The sequence below is a fragment of the Ambystoma mexicanum genome, chromosome 7p (genome assembly GCF_040938575.1).
Source record: "Ambystoma mexicanum isolate Mex_15411 chromosome 7p, UKY_AmexF1_1, whole genome shotgun sequence".
NCBI classification, from domain to species: Eukaryota; Metazoa; Chordata; class Amphibia; order Caudata; family Ambystomatidae; genus Ambystoma; species Ambystoma mexicanum.
In genome coordinates this window covers 643,246,723-643,264,879 of record NC_090939.1, presented here as the reverse complement: position 1 = coordinate 643,264,879, position 18,157 = coordinate 643,246,723, and the positions used below count along the sequence as shown (strand labels likewise).

General features: G+C 48.2%; 1 protein-coding gene across 1 annotated transcript in view; it reads right to left on the bottom strand.

Annotated features, from left to right (window-relative positions):
• The window catches only part of LOC138526213 (ATP-binding cassette sub-family C member 5-like), a 2,857,657-nt gene that overhangs the window by 1,405,748 nt on the left and 1,433,752 nt on the right, over nucleotides 1-18,157 (bottom strand). The window contains exon 12 of the mRNA XM_069636680.1: nucleotides 10,836-10,908. Coding sequence (XP_069492781.1) covers nucleotides 10,836-10,908 — 73 coding nt within the window. The remainder of the gene's footprint in view (nucleotides 1-10,835; nucleotides 10,909-18,157) is intronic.

The window sequence follows — 18,157 nt, the reverse complement described above, 5'->3', positions numbered from 1 at the left end:
AAAAAGACACATTTCTGGTTCAATGAAGAATTAGTCTCGCTTAGAACAACAAAACATACCCTTGAACACGCCCATACTAAACATCCTACCTCGGATTCTGCTAACGCATACAAGGAGGCCAACAAAACCTATAAAAAACCATCATCTCCCATAAAGCCAATGCCTACAACAATCGCATCAGCAATGCCTCTTTGGATTCTAAAGAACCCTTCTCAATCCTCAGAGAATTAGAGAATCCCACCCAGCTATGACCTTGGCCGAATCTAGTAAAGAATGGTGTACCACCATACAAAATGCCCCAGCCGCCAAAATTGCACTGCTACAAAATAAAATAACCACTAAAAGACTTGCATTAGCAGACAAAAATTCAAAATAATCACCAACCCCTGCATTACTCCCGAGATAAGTTCTAACACGCTATTCCACTTTGCCCAGGTCACCGAAGAACTAGTACTGGATACTATATCTAAGCTTAAAGCCTCCAATTGCAAAGGGGATAACGTCCCAGCTAAAATAATTCAAGCATGTGCCTCCACCCTCACCCCCACCATCACCAACTTTGTCAATGCTTCTTTCAACATCAACACCGTCCCAGCCGGCATCAACGAACCCATGGTCACCCCACTTCTAAAGAAACCATCATTGGATCCCACTGTGACTACTAATTATCGCCCAATAACAACGGTCCCCTTCTTACTCAAAATCATCGACAAAATAGCATATACTCAAATCCAGATGGACACTATAAGAGATCAAGGGAAACTCTGTATACTCTTACTATTAGACCTATCAGCAGCATTTGACCTTGTGGATCCCAATAAACTGTGTAATTCTCTAGCTAATGACTTCAACTTTTCCAAAGGCGCCACAAAGTGGGTGAAATCCTTCCTAGCAGAACGTACCACTAGAGTCTCTATAAGCAAAGAAGCTGCTGATCCCATCCCAGTCCCTATAGGGGTTCCCCAAGGATCATGCCTTACTCCAACTCTCTATAATGCCTACACAAAGCTACTTTTCTCAGCATTAGACAATATGGGTGTCATCTACACCAATTTTGCAGATGACACCCAGATCCTTATACCTCTATCAGGCAACTATGATCAGGATACATTAACCATAAATAGAATATACGCCATCATCCAATATTGGATGGCGTTAAATAGTATCCGCCTCAACGATGAGAAGACAGAACTTCTCATCGTGGTATCACAATCCAAAATAGCCGCCCTCCATGCCGACTACCACTCTATCAATATCGGCGGCACACTGATCCCAAGCAAGTTAAAACCCCTGGCGTATACCTGGACGCCAACCTCACCATGACCAAACACATTAGCACCCTCTCTTCATCCACTGAGTATACCTCCAAACTAATCTCACTAAGTAGATAATACCTGACTCGGACCAACTGCCTCACACTGGCTAGGGCCCTGGTGCTATCCAAGCAGGATTACTGTGATGTACTCCTACTAGGCACCTCCAACACCAATCTCAGTAAATTGCAACTCATGCAAAATAAAGTCCTACGAGCAGCTCTAAGTATAAAAAAAATCCAACACATCTCCCAGATTGGAAAAGATGCTCACTGGCTTCCCATCAAAGCCAGAATCATCTTTAAAACTCTCTGCATCACGCATAAATGCCTCATCAAAAAAGCCCAGATCTACCTTAATAACGCAATACAGAAAAAAGAAGCTACCAGATCACTTAGATCCAACGACAATCAACTCACAGTTATCCCTCATTATAAAAACACCAGAGCAGGTGGCAGCAGCTTCCATGTCCTCGCACCTATTATATGGTATTATCCCTGCCTGTAAATAACCTATGTATTTTTGTGTTCCTTGTAAAATGTAAGACTAATTACTAAGCTGTCTGTAATCACGCCGTGATACCCAAGGGTCTGGGCGTGTAACAAATGCAAAAAAATATATTAAATAAATAAATATTGAATTTCAGAGAGGCCCTGGACGTATGTGAGGCCTTGTTCCCTCCCTGTTGAGGACTTACTGCCATTGCCTACTTTAACTTGAATCCCCCTGCTCACTGAGCATGTAAATCTAGAGTCAGAAAACCCTCTGATAGGACTCTGAAGCAAGAAATGGTAGAAGCTTTTGAAGAAATCCAAACACAGAGAAGTACTTATGGTTTTATTCTGGACCTCGAACATAAGAAGCCGGCAGGGCCTCGGCAATAACTCAACTGACACGCCTGGAATGTTGATCGACAAGGTAGAACAACATTCCACGCGTGCCAGAATATGACACATCTTCCCCCCTTAACACTTCAACACACTATGCCATATATTTGGAAAACACTTAAACTTATATAGATAGAAATAACAATACATTAAAACATATTAATTCATATTCTTTGACATTGGTAAAAGATGGAAAAAATAGCAAGATGATTTTACTTAACGCACATGGGCCCTCATTACAACACCGGCGGTAACCATTGGCGCTATTAGCACCATGGTTGCTGCCGGTATTGTAACGAGTCCGCCAATGGTAAATGGGGAAATACCGCTCCATTCCAAGGTTGGCGGGGCGGTAATTCCCCATTTACCATTGGCCCTTCCCCATTCCCATTTTTGCCCCATAGGGCTCAATGGGACTGGGGAAGGCGGTAATTACGGTACCGCAAATTGCGGTACCGTAATTATCTCGAAAGTCTCTTTGCGGGTCCCTACTTTAACGGTTGGTCCAAACCAGCCGTTAAGGTCGGGAGCCGCAAAGGGACCTCGTAATCAGGCGTTAAGGGTTTAACGGCGCCAACACCTTTTACGGCGCCGTTAACCCCTTAACACCAGGGTCCTAATGAGGGCCATAATCTCTAAATTTGATCGGAGGACCACACCTTCTAACAGGGCGACTTGAACCATAATGAACAGCATCATTGAGTACATAATTGCTAGCATGTGCTCCATCATCAAATGACCCATTCCCATCGCCCATTCCTGCGACGAGATCAGCAGACACACATCTCTTGCCCGCACCACATTCTCCGCAGACAAACTCCCATGAGCTCCGTGCAACTCCGGATGAAAATCCAGCGCTGATCCATCCAAATCAAAATCACGATGGTTACCCATTGACACACCGCCCTTGCCACCATCCAACACCAGAATGCCTTTTTACTCCACTTTGAACCATCCTCCAATTGAACATGCCCCTCCCCACACTTCACATCTCTCATGGGGGCAAGAACACACTGCTACCCTTTGGTACGAACCTGGGATTCTTAACACTAACCACATCACCCACATTCACACATAACTCTTTTTTTCTGTTTTGACTCATCCTCACAGCCTCCTGACGTGCCAACACCCTCTGCTGCACACCACTAAGATCCATATGACATGAGCCACCTCCACCCAACGCCATAGACCTTAACCTCGACCCGGCTTTCCTTCCTCTCATTAACTCAAAAGGTGTCTTCCATGTGGCAACAGACGGAGTCCTACGATACGCAGACAAATATTCCGCAACCACATCTTCCCAGTCCAGACCATTGGCAAGGGCAAGTTGGATGGCACTCTTAATTACACCATTTACCCTTTCTACCAACCCACGGGCACTCGGGTTGTACAGAGCAGTGAGATGGTGCTCCACACCAAAATGCTCCAAAAACTCCCTCATTAGTTTGGACACAAATTGAACGCCATTGTCAGTCACTAAGCTAGCAGGTACACCCTCCCTGTCAAATATTTTTTTAAGAAACGCAATGACACATTCAGCGTCACTCTGCCAAAAGCCGCCACTTCCACCCACCGGGAAGTATGATCAACCAACACCAGCAGAAACCTACACTCTGGTTGTAAACACTCAAACGGACCCATAAACTCTCTCCCACTTGACATTAGAATAGAGCAATCCTACTACATCTTCAGGCAGAACATCCTCAAATGGCTATGCTCCAACGACGCCCAAGATTAACTGTGACCTACCCCTTCTTTGAACTCTTAACCCCTATAACTGTAAATATGTATATTCCTGCTCCCGACTTGTTCAATTATTTATCTGTAAATATTTCTTTTTTATTTCTTCATGTACCCTTCTGCCTTATTCTGTAACTAAGCTTAAAGTATCCATGTAATCTGTTCTCTGTTGCGCCCAGTTACCTCAGGGTTTGGTGTGCCATTCAAATTAATAAACAAACAAACAAACAGAATGTCCAAAGCCACCTTCGACCAGACTTCTCGGGAAACCTCTACTGGAAAAATTGGCTGAGGATGCATCACTTTGCTCTTATAAGTGCACACACACCGCAATCCTTAACCATAATTTCAACCTCCCGATCCATAGATGGCCACCAATTTTCCTCCCGCAAGCTTCTTTTATTTAAGGAACGACCTAAATGACCTTCATGTGCCAACGCCATCAACTTACTCCTTACACTCACAGGCGGAATTAATCTCTCGCCCCTCGAAAGGCCCCAAGGCCCCACGGCTAGCTCATCCAACACCTGGGCGTAACCTTTTCCTTCTGCTTTACCTCTGACAGCATCCCAACCCTTGAGCAGACCTTCCTTAATCCAACCTAACTCAGCATCCTTCTCACTCTCCACCTCCCAATCAGCCTTGTCAATTGTGGGAATAATAATGGCAACCTGCATATTCACCTCTTCAGTAGCTTCTAATTGTGCACAATTGGATGTTGCAGCCGGTAAGCGAGACAAGCATTCAGCCACAACATTCTTACTCCCAGGCAAATATTCCATGGTAAAATTGTATTCTTGTAATTCCACTACCCATCTGGTTATTCTTGGAGAAACGGATGCAGTACCCCGGGTGGAAAATACATGTACCAGCGGTTTATGTCCATCTTAACCACATAAGGAATGCCCCATAAAAATGTTCTAAAGTGCTTGGAGGCCCATGTCACCGCTAAAGCCTCCCGTTCAATCACCGAATACGTAGCCTCAGCATCCCTCAGTGCTCTGGAAGCAAACGCCACAGGACCATACTCCCCATCGCAACACTGCTCCAACACAGCTCCAAGCCCCATCTCACTCGCATCCAACGTGAGAATTGTCTTACACTTGGGATCAAACGATCTCAAACAAGGGGCATGGTCCACTTCATCCTTAACCACATCAAACTCCTCCTGACACTTGCTCGACCATTCAAATCTAACACATCTCTTGAGCAACGCTCTCATACATGCCGTCTTTTCTGCATAATTGGGAATAAACTTCACGTAATTCTCTGTTATTCCTAGGAATTATCTCTTTTGATCTTTGTTTGTGGGAACAGGCGTTTCCTTCATGGCTTGGACCAATTCTGGTCTAGGACTGACACCACAAGCACTAGGAGTATGCCCTAAATATGATACACTGGGCACACCAACTTGACACTTCGATAATTTCACCGTGAGTCCCTTCTCGCTTAGCACCTTCATGACCTCATGTACTCTGTCATCATGTTCCGTGCGACAACTACCCCAAACCAGGATGTCGTCCTGAAAATAACTCACACCAGCCACACCGCTAAACAATTCCTGCATAAGGCGTTGAAATACAGCAGATGCCGATGCCAGGCCAAACGGCATGCAGCAAAATGTGTAGGCACCAAAAGGAGTTATAAAAGAAGTAAGAGGCCTTGAGTCCACATGTAAATCGATCTGATGGTAAGCAGCCGATAAGTCAAAAGTTGAAAAATATGTTGCTCTGCCCAGGGTCAACAATAACTCATTGATATTCGGTAACGGGTGGCGATCTACACAAATACTGGCATTTAACTCTCGGAGGTCCACACACACCCTCAACCCCCCACCACTCTTTTTAACAAGTACCACAGGAAACCACCACTCAGAACACTCTATTTCTTCAATGATTCCTTCAGTTTTCAGCTTCTCCAACTCACACCTCAGTCCCTCTCTCGCCAGAACCGGTTCACTCCTCACCTTGTGCACTTTGGGTACTGCTCCCCTCTTAAGAACAATGCGGTGAGAAAAGCCCTTAAGCTTTCCCAACTTATCAGAAAATACCTCTGGATATTTATAGCGCAACAACTCAGATGTCACCCACCCCCATCTTCACTGGAGCCATCCTGAATACTTAACACTGGTACCTCCTTTCCAGAGTGAATCTCAATATTTAAGGCCGCCTGCTCCTCCCAACCCAAAACACTAGTTCCTTTGAGTGCCACGTAGAGCTTACCCACAGTGTGCCGTTCTCTAAATTCAATGTGAGCATGCTCCTATCCTATCACTTTGATGGGTGCCTGCCCATAGGCACTGGGACTTATGTCGGAGGAACATAAACTTGACACCTCCTTCCCCAGATTTTCCTTGTATGTTTCGGGTGATATCATGGTGTACGGTGAACCTGAATCCACCAGCATCTCCAAAGGGTGACCATTGATTAACACAGTCACCCTTCCGTACAGCACCCACCACATGTAATATCACCCCTTGATTGGCTTTATCATATGTTCCAGCATCTTGGCCTGCCACCCCACCATCAGACACAACCATACCCACAACACCTTTAGACTGCATCTCATTATTGACTCTACACATGCGTGCATAGTGTCACTTGCCTTTACATCGCCTGCACTCAATGCTGATAGCCGGGCACTCTTTTCAGCCTGTCTGATGACTAAACCAACCACATTTTTTGCAGTGTTCCCTACCCTTGGACACCCTCCAACCCCGATTGTCCCCTTTCTCCAATCTCTTTTTTGTATCTGCACTGCTCCTCTTATACTGAGGTAAAATGGCTTGCACTATGTCCTTGTGACCTTCCTTCTCCGAGACAATTTGCACACTGACCTTGGACGCTTCAATAGCCCTGGCAATCTCCACCACCTTGTCCAATGGTGGATCACTCTCAATCCAAAGTCTCTCTCTAATTTTCTGGCTACTGGTTTTCATCATGATCTGGTCCCTTATGTATTCGCCCAAAATCCTGGAAAAATTACATGTAGCCATCAATTTTCGCAAAGCTGACACATAGGAATCAATGGACTTTCCTACTCCTTGTGCTCTCGAAAAGAACTGATAGCGTTCCAAGACCACACTGATCCTTCTCCCAAATCGTTCTTCTATCTTTTTCAAGGCAGTCTCATATGCGCTTACTACTCTGTCGCCTTCCCCACTACCAGAAATATACACATCCTCCCCTGGCAAGTGACGAAATATCCGCAGACCCTCCGTGCCAATGCAATTTAAAAGCACAGCTTCTCTCTCATCGTCGCTGAAATTTGTGCCCCCAACCGCCCTCAAATATAATTCGAAAGCATCTATCCACTAATCCCATGGAGATGCTGGTTCCCCCGGGGATTGCAACAACGCAGGGCGGGGTCTGGCAGCAGTATGAAGCATGGTAGCAGGCAACACCCAGAACAGTTGAAAGATTTGTGTAAAGATGTCACCCACCTGCTTCACATAGACAGCACTTGTCCCTTGTCAGAGGCACCAACAATGTACTTGCCCCAGGAACCACTTTGCCAGAAGTGGAGGATGTTTCTGTATAAAACCACACAGTACTTGCTCCAAAACTGTGCGGCACGGCAGTGCCAATATAAGATTAAATTGTACCTGTCTTGTTGTTCCTACATGTCATGCCGCCGTAGGCACTTGCACAATAATGACAAATCCTCACGCTTGTTATCCGCTCATCATCCGACCACTTAGCATGGGAGGATCATGCAGGCCGCGGTTGCGACCATGGCCTTACAGACCTTGGGCCTCATTACGACCCATGCGGTAAGGGGTTAACGGTGCCATAAAAGGTGTCGGCGCCGTTAAACCCTTACTGCCTAATTATGAGGTCCCTTTGCGGGTCCCGACCTTAACGGCTGGTTTTACCAGCCATTAAGGAAGGAACCCACAAAGGGACTTTCGAGGTAATTACGGTACCACAATTTGCGGTACCGTAATAACCGCCTTCACAATTCCCATTGAGCCCTATGGGGGCAAAAATGGGAATGGGGAAGGGCCAATGGTGAATGGGGAATTACCGCCCCGCCAACCTTGGAATGGGACGGTAATTCCGCCATTCACCATGGCGCAGTTGGTAAAATACCGGCTTCAACCATGGCGCTAATAGCGCCATGGTTAACGCCAGGGTCGTAATGAGGCCCCTTGAATCGATCTGCGTACTTGAAAGAACGACGATGATCACCGCGGGTTTCCCAATTAAAATCCACCTGCTTCTGGGCAGGATACGTTGCACCCCAATGACGCTGCCAGTGACCAAACAAAGCATGTGTACGTCCACACGATGCCAACAGCTGATCCTCTTGGGCAGCCAATTAGGCACACGAGGAACGCCCACTGTTTCTCCAACGGTATAGGCCCACACACCTCCTGAAGCAGCTGATGCTCTTGGACGACCAATCAGGAACCCCGAGGAACGCCCCTGTTTCTTCGGCGTGGGTACGCCCTCCCACCTTCAGCGGCACCTTCACCGACAGCTGAAGCGATCACCCTGGACGGCGAACTAGGTGCCCGGGACACGCCCACACCTCCTGCAGCACCTCCTTCTCATCTGTCCGCTCGCACCGTTGCAGCGCCACCCACTCCCGCTTCAGACCGACGCCAGGGTTTGGAGACAAAAAGAATGATACGGCCTGAATTTGCCGAGAGGCGCTGACCCCGCACGCGTGGAGCGGAGTCCAGAATACCTCGTTGCCAGTGAAGAAATCCAAACACACAGAAGTACTTATGGTTTTATTCTGGACCCCGGACATAAGAAGCCGGCAGGGCCTCAGCAATAACTCAACTGACACGCCTGGAATGTTGATCTACAAGGTAGACAACATTCCACGCGTGCCAGAATACGAAAGCTTTGTTTTTTTCTGATAGCTCCACGCACAGCTTTTGGTTGGCTACCATTTTAAAACGTGTCCTTGGATATCTGCTGTGCAACGGTGGTCAACATCATCCTCTTAATTAGGGATTTATCTTGTTATTTTGTCTCGCGAAGACAAGCATTTTCAGCGATATAAAAGAGTACTATCTATTAATGATGCTCTGAGGTACGCAGGCAAACATTGAATATGTACTGCATCACAAAAGTGACATCTTGATGCCCTTATGTTTGTTCTCTGTATGACCAGGAGGAGACAAGAGTTGTACTACATTCCTATAATGTACTATGCAAAACTGAGCTGCTCAATGTTCCAAGTTACATTGTGTACATCATTCATTTGGAGGGAAAGCTAGCTAGTACTGATGGAAACAGACATGGGAAGCTGTGCTCAACTAACCTCCTTTCATTCTACACTGACTCTGAAAGCGCACCTTAATACATTATATTTCAGTAAACCATGTGCTGACAGGAGATGTTCACTCCTGCAAGCAGAATATATTATCTCACAATTCCCATAGTGGATCGCTATATAGACCAATGATGTTCTGACGAACGCCTATGCTGAAATCAACCACCAGATCTATCAGAGGCTCAATGTTCATATGGAAAAACATAGACAATATGATCAAACCTTCCACAAGTCACTCTGAAAGAGGGCCTCTGAATATACAGTCTGGACAAACTGAAATCTACAAAACAGAAAGGAGGCAGGCCACTACAGGATAGTACCCATCAATATCCATGAGCAGCAGGAATTATGTCTCTACTGCATGCATTCACTTCTGCATGCATTCACTTTGTCATATTTACCTCTTCATACCTGTACTTCTGTCTTTCACTTCTTCTAACATTCACTTTGTCATTACAGATGCAAGACCCTTTTTCTCCCCCATAATCATCCCCTTACATCCCCACTGACCCCAACCCTAACCTTACCATATCCATTACCACCTTGACAATGTGAGGATGAAGACAAAGTAAAGGTAAGACGTAAATGTCTGACAAAGTGAATGTAGAAGAAGTAAGCAGAAGGGGAATTTTAGGCAAAGTAAAGAGGGGATACCCCAAGCAGCGGGAATGGACAGGAGGAGTGCATGTTGTTCACAGAATCAAATGCACTCGGGTGATTGAGCAGATTAAGCAAATAGGAGTATCCAGCAACCACATGATTTTATAAACTCCTGGAAGGGTAGCAGAAGCTATGCTACATTGAAGCCAATATCCTAATTTATAGGAATGTGACAAATAAAGACAGTCAAGGTAATCTTGTCACTGAACGTGAGCTTTTTCTTTTGTTTTGTCTGTGAATGGAGATGTGTAATTTGCTGCATATGAGCTAGATCTCTACTATGCAGTTTTAGTTTCTTTAGGAGCTGAAACATTTGTAAAATGTTTATAGTTAAGGGTAAATGTATCTTTGGTGGAATTTGCAAAGTTTCTTATCATTTTCCAACCCTGAACACACGAGGAAACACACCAGGTAAAGGGCATTCCACTCTGATAAGCTTGCATTGCTAATGACAAGAAGTAGTCAGTGGGTAACAAAATCTAGAATACGCAGAAAACACAATGGGCCTCATTCCGACTTTGGAGGTAACCACGCCGCTATTTGCGGCATGGCTGCCTCCAAAATCGTTCCGACTCCGGCCTGGTGAATGGAGTAATTACCAGTCCATTCCGAGGTCGGAGGGACTGGTAATTCCCCATTCACCAGGGCCATTCTCCATTCCCATTTGAGCCCCCATAGGGCTCAATGGGAAGGGGGAAGGCGGCAATAACGGTACCGTAAATTACGGTACCGTTATTGACCCTGGTGTCCCTTTGCGGGTCCCGTCCTTAACGCCTGCTAAAAGCAGGCGTTAAGGAATGCCCCTTTTTGGGAACTCGTATTAGGGCGCAAAGGGATTACCGGCACCGGTGTCATTACCGGTGCCCGTTATCCCTTTGCACCCTACTTGTAATGAGGCTCAATACTTTTGCACATAGATCAGAATTTCTTACAGTAAGCACCTTACTTCTGTCATGTCTCCTTGAGGTAGACAGGCAATATCAGGATGCAGACAGCATGCTTCCAGTGATGCATTATACCTGCAAGAAAGTGAGTAACAGTGAATGGAAAGAACATACAACAAATGTATTTTTTATTTAAAAATGTCACGGTCTGGCAATGTTCACTTAGCCAAGAAAATACAGTAGCATGAAACCTGTCCTGCTTTGTGGACATCAGGGCAGATTTTATAACTTCACAGGTGCCAGTACAGTAGTGATTCTGCTTTTATCTAGCAGACATAAGCAAGACAAAGTCAAGGTATTGTAGTAGGTTTGGCATCAAACATCCTATAATAAATTAAGCAGAGAAAAATGAGGGTTGACCACACCCTGGACCACCAACAATATAGCATATAAAGGCTTTTATTTATCTACTGGCCTGTTCTCAACCTTCTCCCCCACCATGCCATCCATAATGTGCCAGTGTGTGTAGTGATTCTGACTTAGGGTGCTCGTGCTCGGCTAGCATTTTACAGATTAATGTGTTAACCTCCCGTGGCTTCTGTGAGCAGTTACGGGCTATTCAAACCCTATAACTCGGGTGTACAGTGCAGTGAGTTTTTTTTAGAGTACTTTGAAGACCATCGGCATGCCTCCCCCTACCCTTTTGCCAATCCATATAGTGTAAGACCTTTTAGTTACAGTGCATTATGTCACATTATAAAACACAGTTGTAATGTAGGATGTGCCACTTTGTACCATAGATATGCCTTCTCCTTCAGTATATGTTGCAGAATTAGAATGCCTGCAAATGGCCTCTATGAAACTGTTCTGTGACTGTGCTGTCACTTGTGCCGATGGCTACGCGAGACGTGTCAGGCCTCTTGACTTTAGAAGCGCACTTTTTTCCACAAGCAGAACTCATTCTGATAAGCAAATTCTCACCAGACAATGGCCCTCATTACGACCCTGGCGGAAATCGACCGACCGGACCGCCATAGCGTAAATAGCGTTTCCGCCATTGCACGACGGAGCAAAGTGCGGCTCATTCCGACCCATCGGGCACGAGCACCACGCCATGGCGGAAGTGCAAAGTCCGCGATGGCGGAAATGACCCCAAAACGGCCCACACCGCCGCCGTACGGCGCCCTAGGTGCAATTCCGCCACCCATCTTAGCGGTCACCGCAATGAGCGGCAACCGGAAAGTACGGTGACCGGAAATATACGGAAACGGAAGTAAAAACATGGTCCCGGAACGGGAAACATCAAGCCGTACACCTATAAAAACACTATTTCCACACAACCATTAAAAACACTACCCTGAGACACATCCCTACCCGTCAGCCACCCTAGTGAAACCAAGAACAATGGGAAAAGTAGCGAAGAAAGCGTGCGACCGCAAGCGGCAGGTCCACTTCTCCCGTGAGGAACTCACCGTGCTCACAGAGACCCTCCAGGAGAATGCTGCCGCCGTCTTCTCCACGCAAATGACCAGGACGGCACTTGCGAACAAGAAGGCCATATGGGCCCTGGTGGCACAGCGGGTAAGTGCGGTGGGGACCGCACCCCGCAACCCACAGCAATGCAGAAAGCGATGGGACGACCTGCGGATCCGCGTCCGTAGCATACTTTCTGCCAACCGCAACATTGCCACAGCTACCGGTGGGGGATCGGAATCACCCATCAAGTTGACCCCCTGGGAAGAAATCTGTGCCTCCACCATTGGAATGGAGAGTATAGAGGGAGTCGGAGGGATGGAGAAAGGAGTGCAGACAACCGAAGAATCAGGTAGGTGCCCCAAATAAAACAATGCCATAACCACAATGTCCAATCATGTGAAGTACCACGTGTCCACATAGTGCAACAGTAACACATGTCCAGGAGAACGGCCACATGCATAGGCCTGATAGCACACTTTAAAAGTCACATTAAATACATAAATAATTAAAAATCCTAAAAGCACCCTCTACACGTGCAGCAGGCACACCCTAACTGCAGGCTGCAAAACAACTGCACCCTCACTCCACACACAAATGAAACCACCTCCAAGGCCCCAACCCAAATCACCCTCAGGTACCACCCCAATGCATATGATACATTGCCATTCCAATTTCCACAGACCCATTAATAACGCTCGCCCTCCTTTACTCCACCACAGGGTCCGATTCAAACGACGAGCTCCAGGACACCCCTACCAGCACACCTGCAAAGAGGGCCAAGACCAACGGCCAAAGACCCTCCACCTCAGCTGCACGCAGCAAGACACGGCAGCAGCACAAATCGAGTGGCAGCACACAGGAGGGAACTCCAACAGGCACCCCAGCAGCCAGCATGCCCACAACAGCACCACCACAGGTCCCCCCAATGGATGCCACAGTAGGCACTGCTTCTGGTGGCAGCAGCACCATAGGTGACACTGCATTAATGGCAGCATGCTCCGACACAGAAAACGGGGATGTCGAAGTTAGATCCATCCATGACCTGTCTCAATCCCCCTGTCTGTTTCATCCCGTACACCATGAGGATACCACGCAGGGGCACCCAAAAGACGACGACTGGCCATCCCCCACAAGCCCTGTGGCAAGGCAACATGAGGTGAGCAGCCCCTCTGTGACACCACCGCAAATGGCCATGGCACAGCAGAGGCAACAGTCCCTCGACCAGGTGATCGTGCAACAGCAGCAACTGGCCACGCTCCTCAAGGACCATGCTGATGAATGTGGGGGTACTAAGGCAGCCATAGAAACATCAACTGAGACACTTAGGGCAGAAATGGAGAGAAGTACAGAGACACTAAGGGCACAAATGGAGAGAAGCACCGAGAGCCTGAGAGTACAAATGGAGAGAAGCACCGAGAGCCTGAGGGGGGAACTGCATGCGACGTCCAAAGACGTATGTGCTGAACTTGCCGCTGTGCGCCGTGTGCTCACTGAGCTCTCACAAACCCTTAGGGACATGCATGGACGTGAGCAGGCAGAGACATCATCCGTTGCAAGTTCCGTCCAGGGCAGCCCCCAACGTAGATCTGGGAGGAACCTGCGCTCCACAGGCAGGGGTGCCCCTGATACCCGGAGAGGGTGCTTGCAATAGCGACTGCCCACTGACAATGAGCATCTTTGGACACTGGTGTTCGGGGGGAGGTAGGAGGGTGGAGGGGGTGTGTTGGGCTTACTTGGGTGGCGGGTCGATAGGGTGTTTAACATGATATCACATATGCCATGAACAATGCACGATCATACAATGAGATGCGTGGACATTGATCTTTGTGTACGAGGCCATTATAGGCGTACAGTCCATATAGTGCATGTTCCAGACACACACAGTGCCACAAGTCCCGTGTCCATGTATCAGCCACCAGGCGTGAGTGCTAGAAGCATGCATCTATGATATGCTGACGAATGTCACGGCCCTCCTGTGCCTCGCAGAGTCCTTGAGGTGCTGTCACATCCCCACCCTCATCATGACCATCTTCAGGTGCTTGCAGTTCTGCGTCAGGGGGCATGGGCACATTTCTACGTACGCACATGTTGTGTAGCATGACACATGCCATGACCATCTTTGCAACCTTCTCATGGCGGTACAGGAGTGCCCCGCCAGACCTGCTGAGGCAGCGGAAACGAGTCTTCAGTAGGCCGAATGCCTGTTCAATGACTACACGGGTACGTGAGTGGGCATGGTTGTAGTCCTCCTCATGCTGGTCCCGTGGGTTGCGGACTGGTGTAAGGAGCCCTCTCTTCAGTGGATACCCGGCATCACCTGTATGTGGACAATGAAGGTATTTTGAGGAATGCCATTGCTACGTACGCACCCCCCCCTTCCTGCCAGGTCATTGCCGCATCACATACCCCACACTATCATGCTTGAAATGAAACTCACCGAGTAGCCAGGATCTGTTCCCTGCGTGTCGCTCCATGTAGCGTGGTATAGTAGAGTTCCTCAAGACCATAGAATCATGGGTTGATCCTGGGAATCGGGCACAACAATGTGTAATGATCCTGTTGGAGTCACACACCATTTGTACATTCAGGGAATGAAATTGTTTTCGGTTGCGGTACTGGGCCTCCATGGTATGTGGGACAACCAATTCCACATGGGTGCAGTCGATGGCACCAATGCAACCCGGTATGCCGCCAAGTGCATGGAATCCCACTTTTGCGTTCGTAATTTCCTGCTCCGAGCGTGGTAGAGAGATGTAGTCGTCTGCGTGCAGCAGGAGGGCATCGAGCACTTGCAGTAGTGTCCGTGAGAACAGTGGCTGTGAAATGCCATGCAACTGTCCGACTGTGTGCTGGTAGGTCCCTGTGGCCAGGAAGTGGAGTACAGACACCACCTTCAGTAGGGGTGGGATGGCGGTTGGGCTATCTATCATGCTGACAAGGTCAGCCTGTGTCATGTCCACAATGGCGGTTATGGTGTCCCGGTCCAAACGGTAGAGGGTGTGGATCTGCTCATCAGTGAGGTTGAACGGATGTGCTCGGAGGCGTGGGATAGCGGGCTGCCTGCGTGGTGGTAGTGGCTGTGCTGGCGGCCCTTGCTGGCCCTGCCTTGCCCTCCTCCTCCTCCTGCGTCTCCTCCGTGCGGCCGGTTGTAGTCGGTGTTCGTCTTCTTCTTGAAGTTGGAGTACTTGCAGTGCTATCAGGTCCCCCAGGGCCAACATGGCTAGTCCTGCCGGTAGCATTTCGGAGTGGGTGTGGTTGTGGGAGGGGGTTGGGTGTGCAATTAATGTGTTTCCAGGCTGTATGGCCTCCACCTGTGGTGATTCATTCCACCTGTGCAAGCTGCTCTCCCCTTTGGGCGAGCACGTCCCGCACACAACGCTGCAATTCGACGAATGGCATCTTGCCATTACAATCATGTATTTGTACCCGATGGCAGTGTAGCATTGGTTGATATGTTCATTCTGCTTTGGTCCCATTGTTTCACATACTATCTTTGCAGTCGCGAACAGACTTGTGAAGGGTCAGTGGAACGTAGTACTCGAGTAACGGTGGACCCTCATGCTACACTGCACCGAGGTTCACCGACGGGCGGGGCGTCCCATTTGTGAGTGAAGGCAGTTGCCATTTTCACACACAGCCGCACTAGATGGATTAATTTGTGATTTCAAGCGGCCACAGATGCCTTTTCGACGTGATGTTGCAAATGAGGAATTCGAAGGACGGCGCTTTCGGTTTTCAGCTAGCGGCGAGGAGATGCCCACAGGTCTGACTGCGAATATAACGTTCTATTGTTCAATGTCCTTGGGACAGGGGCCATGGCGAGGATACAATGATTGATATGAATAGTATGGGATGCGCAATAGCGAAGTGGGCGATAAGGCCGGACGTTCCCAATTACATGTTGCTTCACAACACTGGAATTACGGGCTGGGGGAACAGTGGATTTTGCAGGCTGCATTACGCACAGACTCAATGGAAGTTTCACATGTCATGTGAGTATGGAAGCAGGCGTTTGTGATAGTGTTTTCACCTCGATAGAGATAGTTATGATTCGCTAGTGGTTTTTGGTTGGTGATGATCCTTTGGAGTGGGCTAGCATGCATATGGCTGTGGATTTGGTGTGATCATTGAAGTGAGTTATTCAAATGTAGTTCTGATGGCCATTCTATTCTTTTTCATTTCGTTTGGGTGACAGGTATCTCCTCCCCTTTTGCCACTGCCATCTGTATGCCACTCCTGCAGATGGATTTTACTCCCGACACCTGCTGCTTCGTGTTAATCAGTGGAGCAGCATTACGATCTTATGGGACGATCGCCAATGGGCCACATGCCCTTACGCAGTACTAGTGGCTAGGAGCAACATTTCGGCCTTTCAGCTGGACTAGTGCCTCCCTATTGGGACGGCCCTGCGGGTCGGGGCGCTTCCATGTTGCCTTTTCGTACGAGAATGTAGCCCCTGTGTGCCATGAGGGTACAGGGCGTCACACAAGAAGTAGCTGGATGCAGGCCACAATGGTGAAATGTATTTTGGAGTTCATGGCCTGATGGCTGTATGGGCTTGGTGAATTTGTTGTGCATTAAATTCCTATTCTGATATGAACCGTGTAGCGTTCTTCTTTGCAGGTGATGTGTCATATTCCTATTTGGGGAGCGATGTATTGTGAGGAGATCTGCATTGGGTTCCAGCTTCGGAGTATAGTTGCGTGGTACTGTGCTGGGCGCGTTTGCCTACGAAGCCCAGTGAGGTCAGGGATGTGATGCTCAGGGGCGGGGGAATGGCTTTTGTGTAACAGATGCCGGTCAGCCAGTTGGATTGGTGGTATGATGTGATTATCAGAATATGGCTGGTCACAGGTGCCTGTGTTTGCGTGCGTTTCTTGGAGGGAGACTGAGGTCATGTCCATTTGTGTGGCTTCTGTATTCGTGCCATCTGTGCCCTGCAGCTTCCATTGGCCCCTCTTGAGATTCATTTGTTCGTTGGCAGGCATGGATGACTTGTACATTTCACTGGTTGCATTGTGTGGCTTCATTGCACCTACGGGGAGTTGTACAATGTGGCCAGGGAGCGGTGTACAGGCACTCAGTAGGGCCGTTTACGGTTGGTTCGCGATGCCGTACTTCTCACCATGGCGGATTGGTACTTTCCGCCGTGCTTGATGGCGTTAGGTGCATGTCCGCTGGGGTCAGAATTCGCGTACCGTTGCGCCATGGTGGTAATTGCGGCTTGGCATGGCGCGCGCGCGCGTACTTGGTGCAGTTAGCGTTGGCGTTCACTGCGGTGTCGCTAATGGCATCGTACTTTGCGGTGACGGGTCATAATCGCACCGAGCGCTATTCGATGGCGGTATTGCATTTCCGCCATCATTTTTCGATTTCCGCCAGGGTCGTAATGAGGGCCAATGTGTACTGTGGACAGAACAGCACTGTACTTATGTGCTTCTTCCCTCTACTGTGAATCGGTATCAGGGTCCAGTGGAATCATGGGGAAATACCAGAAAAGATCGAAAAAAATAGACTGTATGGTTTATTTGACCGAATTTAGGCTGTATGAAAATACTGTACAACCAACAATTCGATCAAATATGCCATACATGACCATTATAGCGAACAAGAGGAATGGGAGTTGCAGGGGTGTCCCCCGCATAAGGGAATAAAGTTAGATGTAAAAGAAAAAAGGAAAGGACCCTGTAGCACCAGTTCCCAAGCACATAAGGGAATGGAACCGGTGTTGCAGGGAGCCGCGACACACAACAAGGTGCTCCCCAGTGAAAGTGAAAAGAAGATGTCCCAAATCAACCACTCATGTGGTCTGGCCGCAACCTGCACCCCTCTCTACACCAGGATCAACTACCTCCAATGGCTCCAGAAGCCCCAGGGGGAAGGCGTCAGGCCCACCAACTGTACTGCT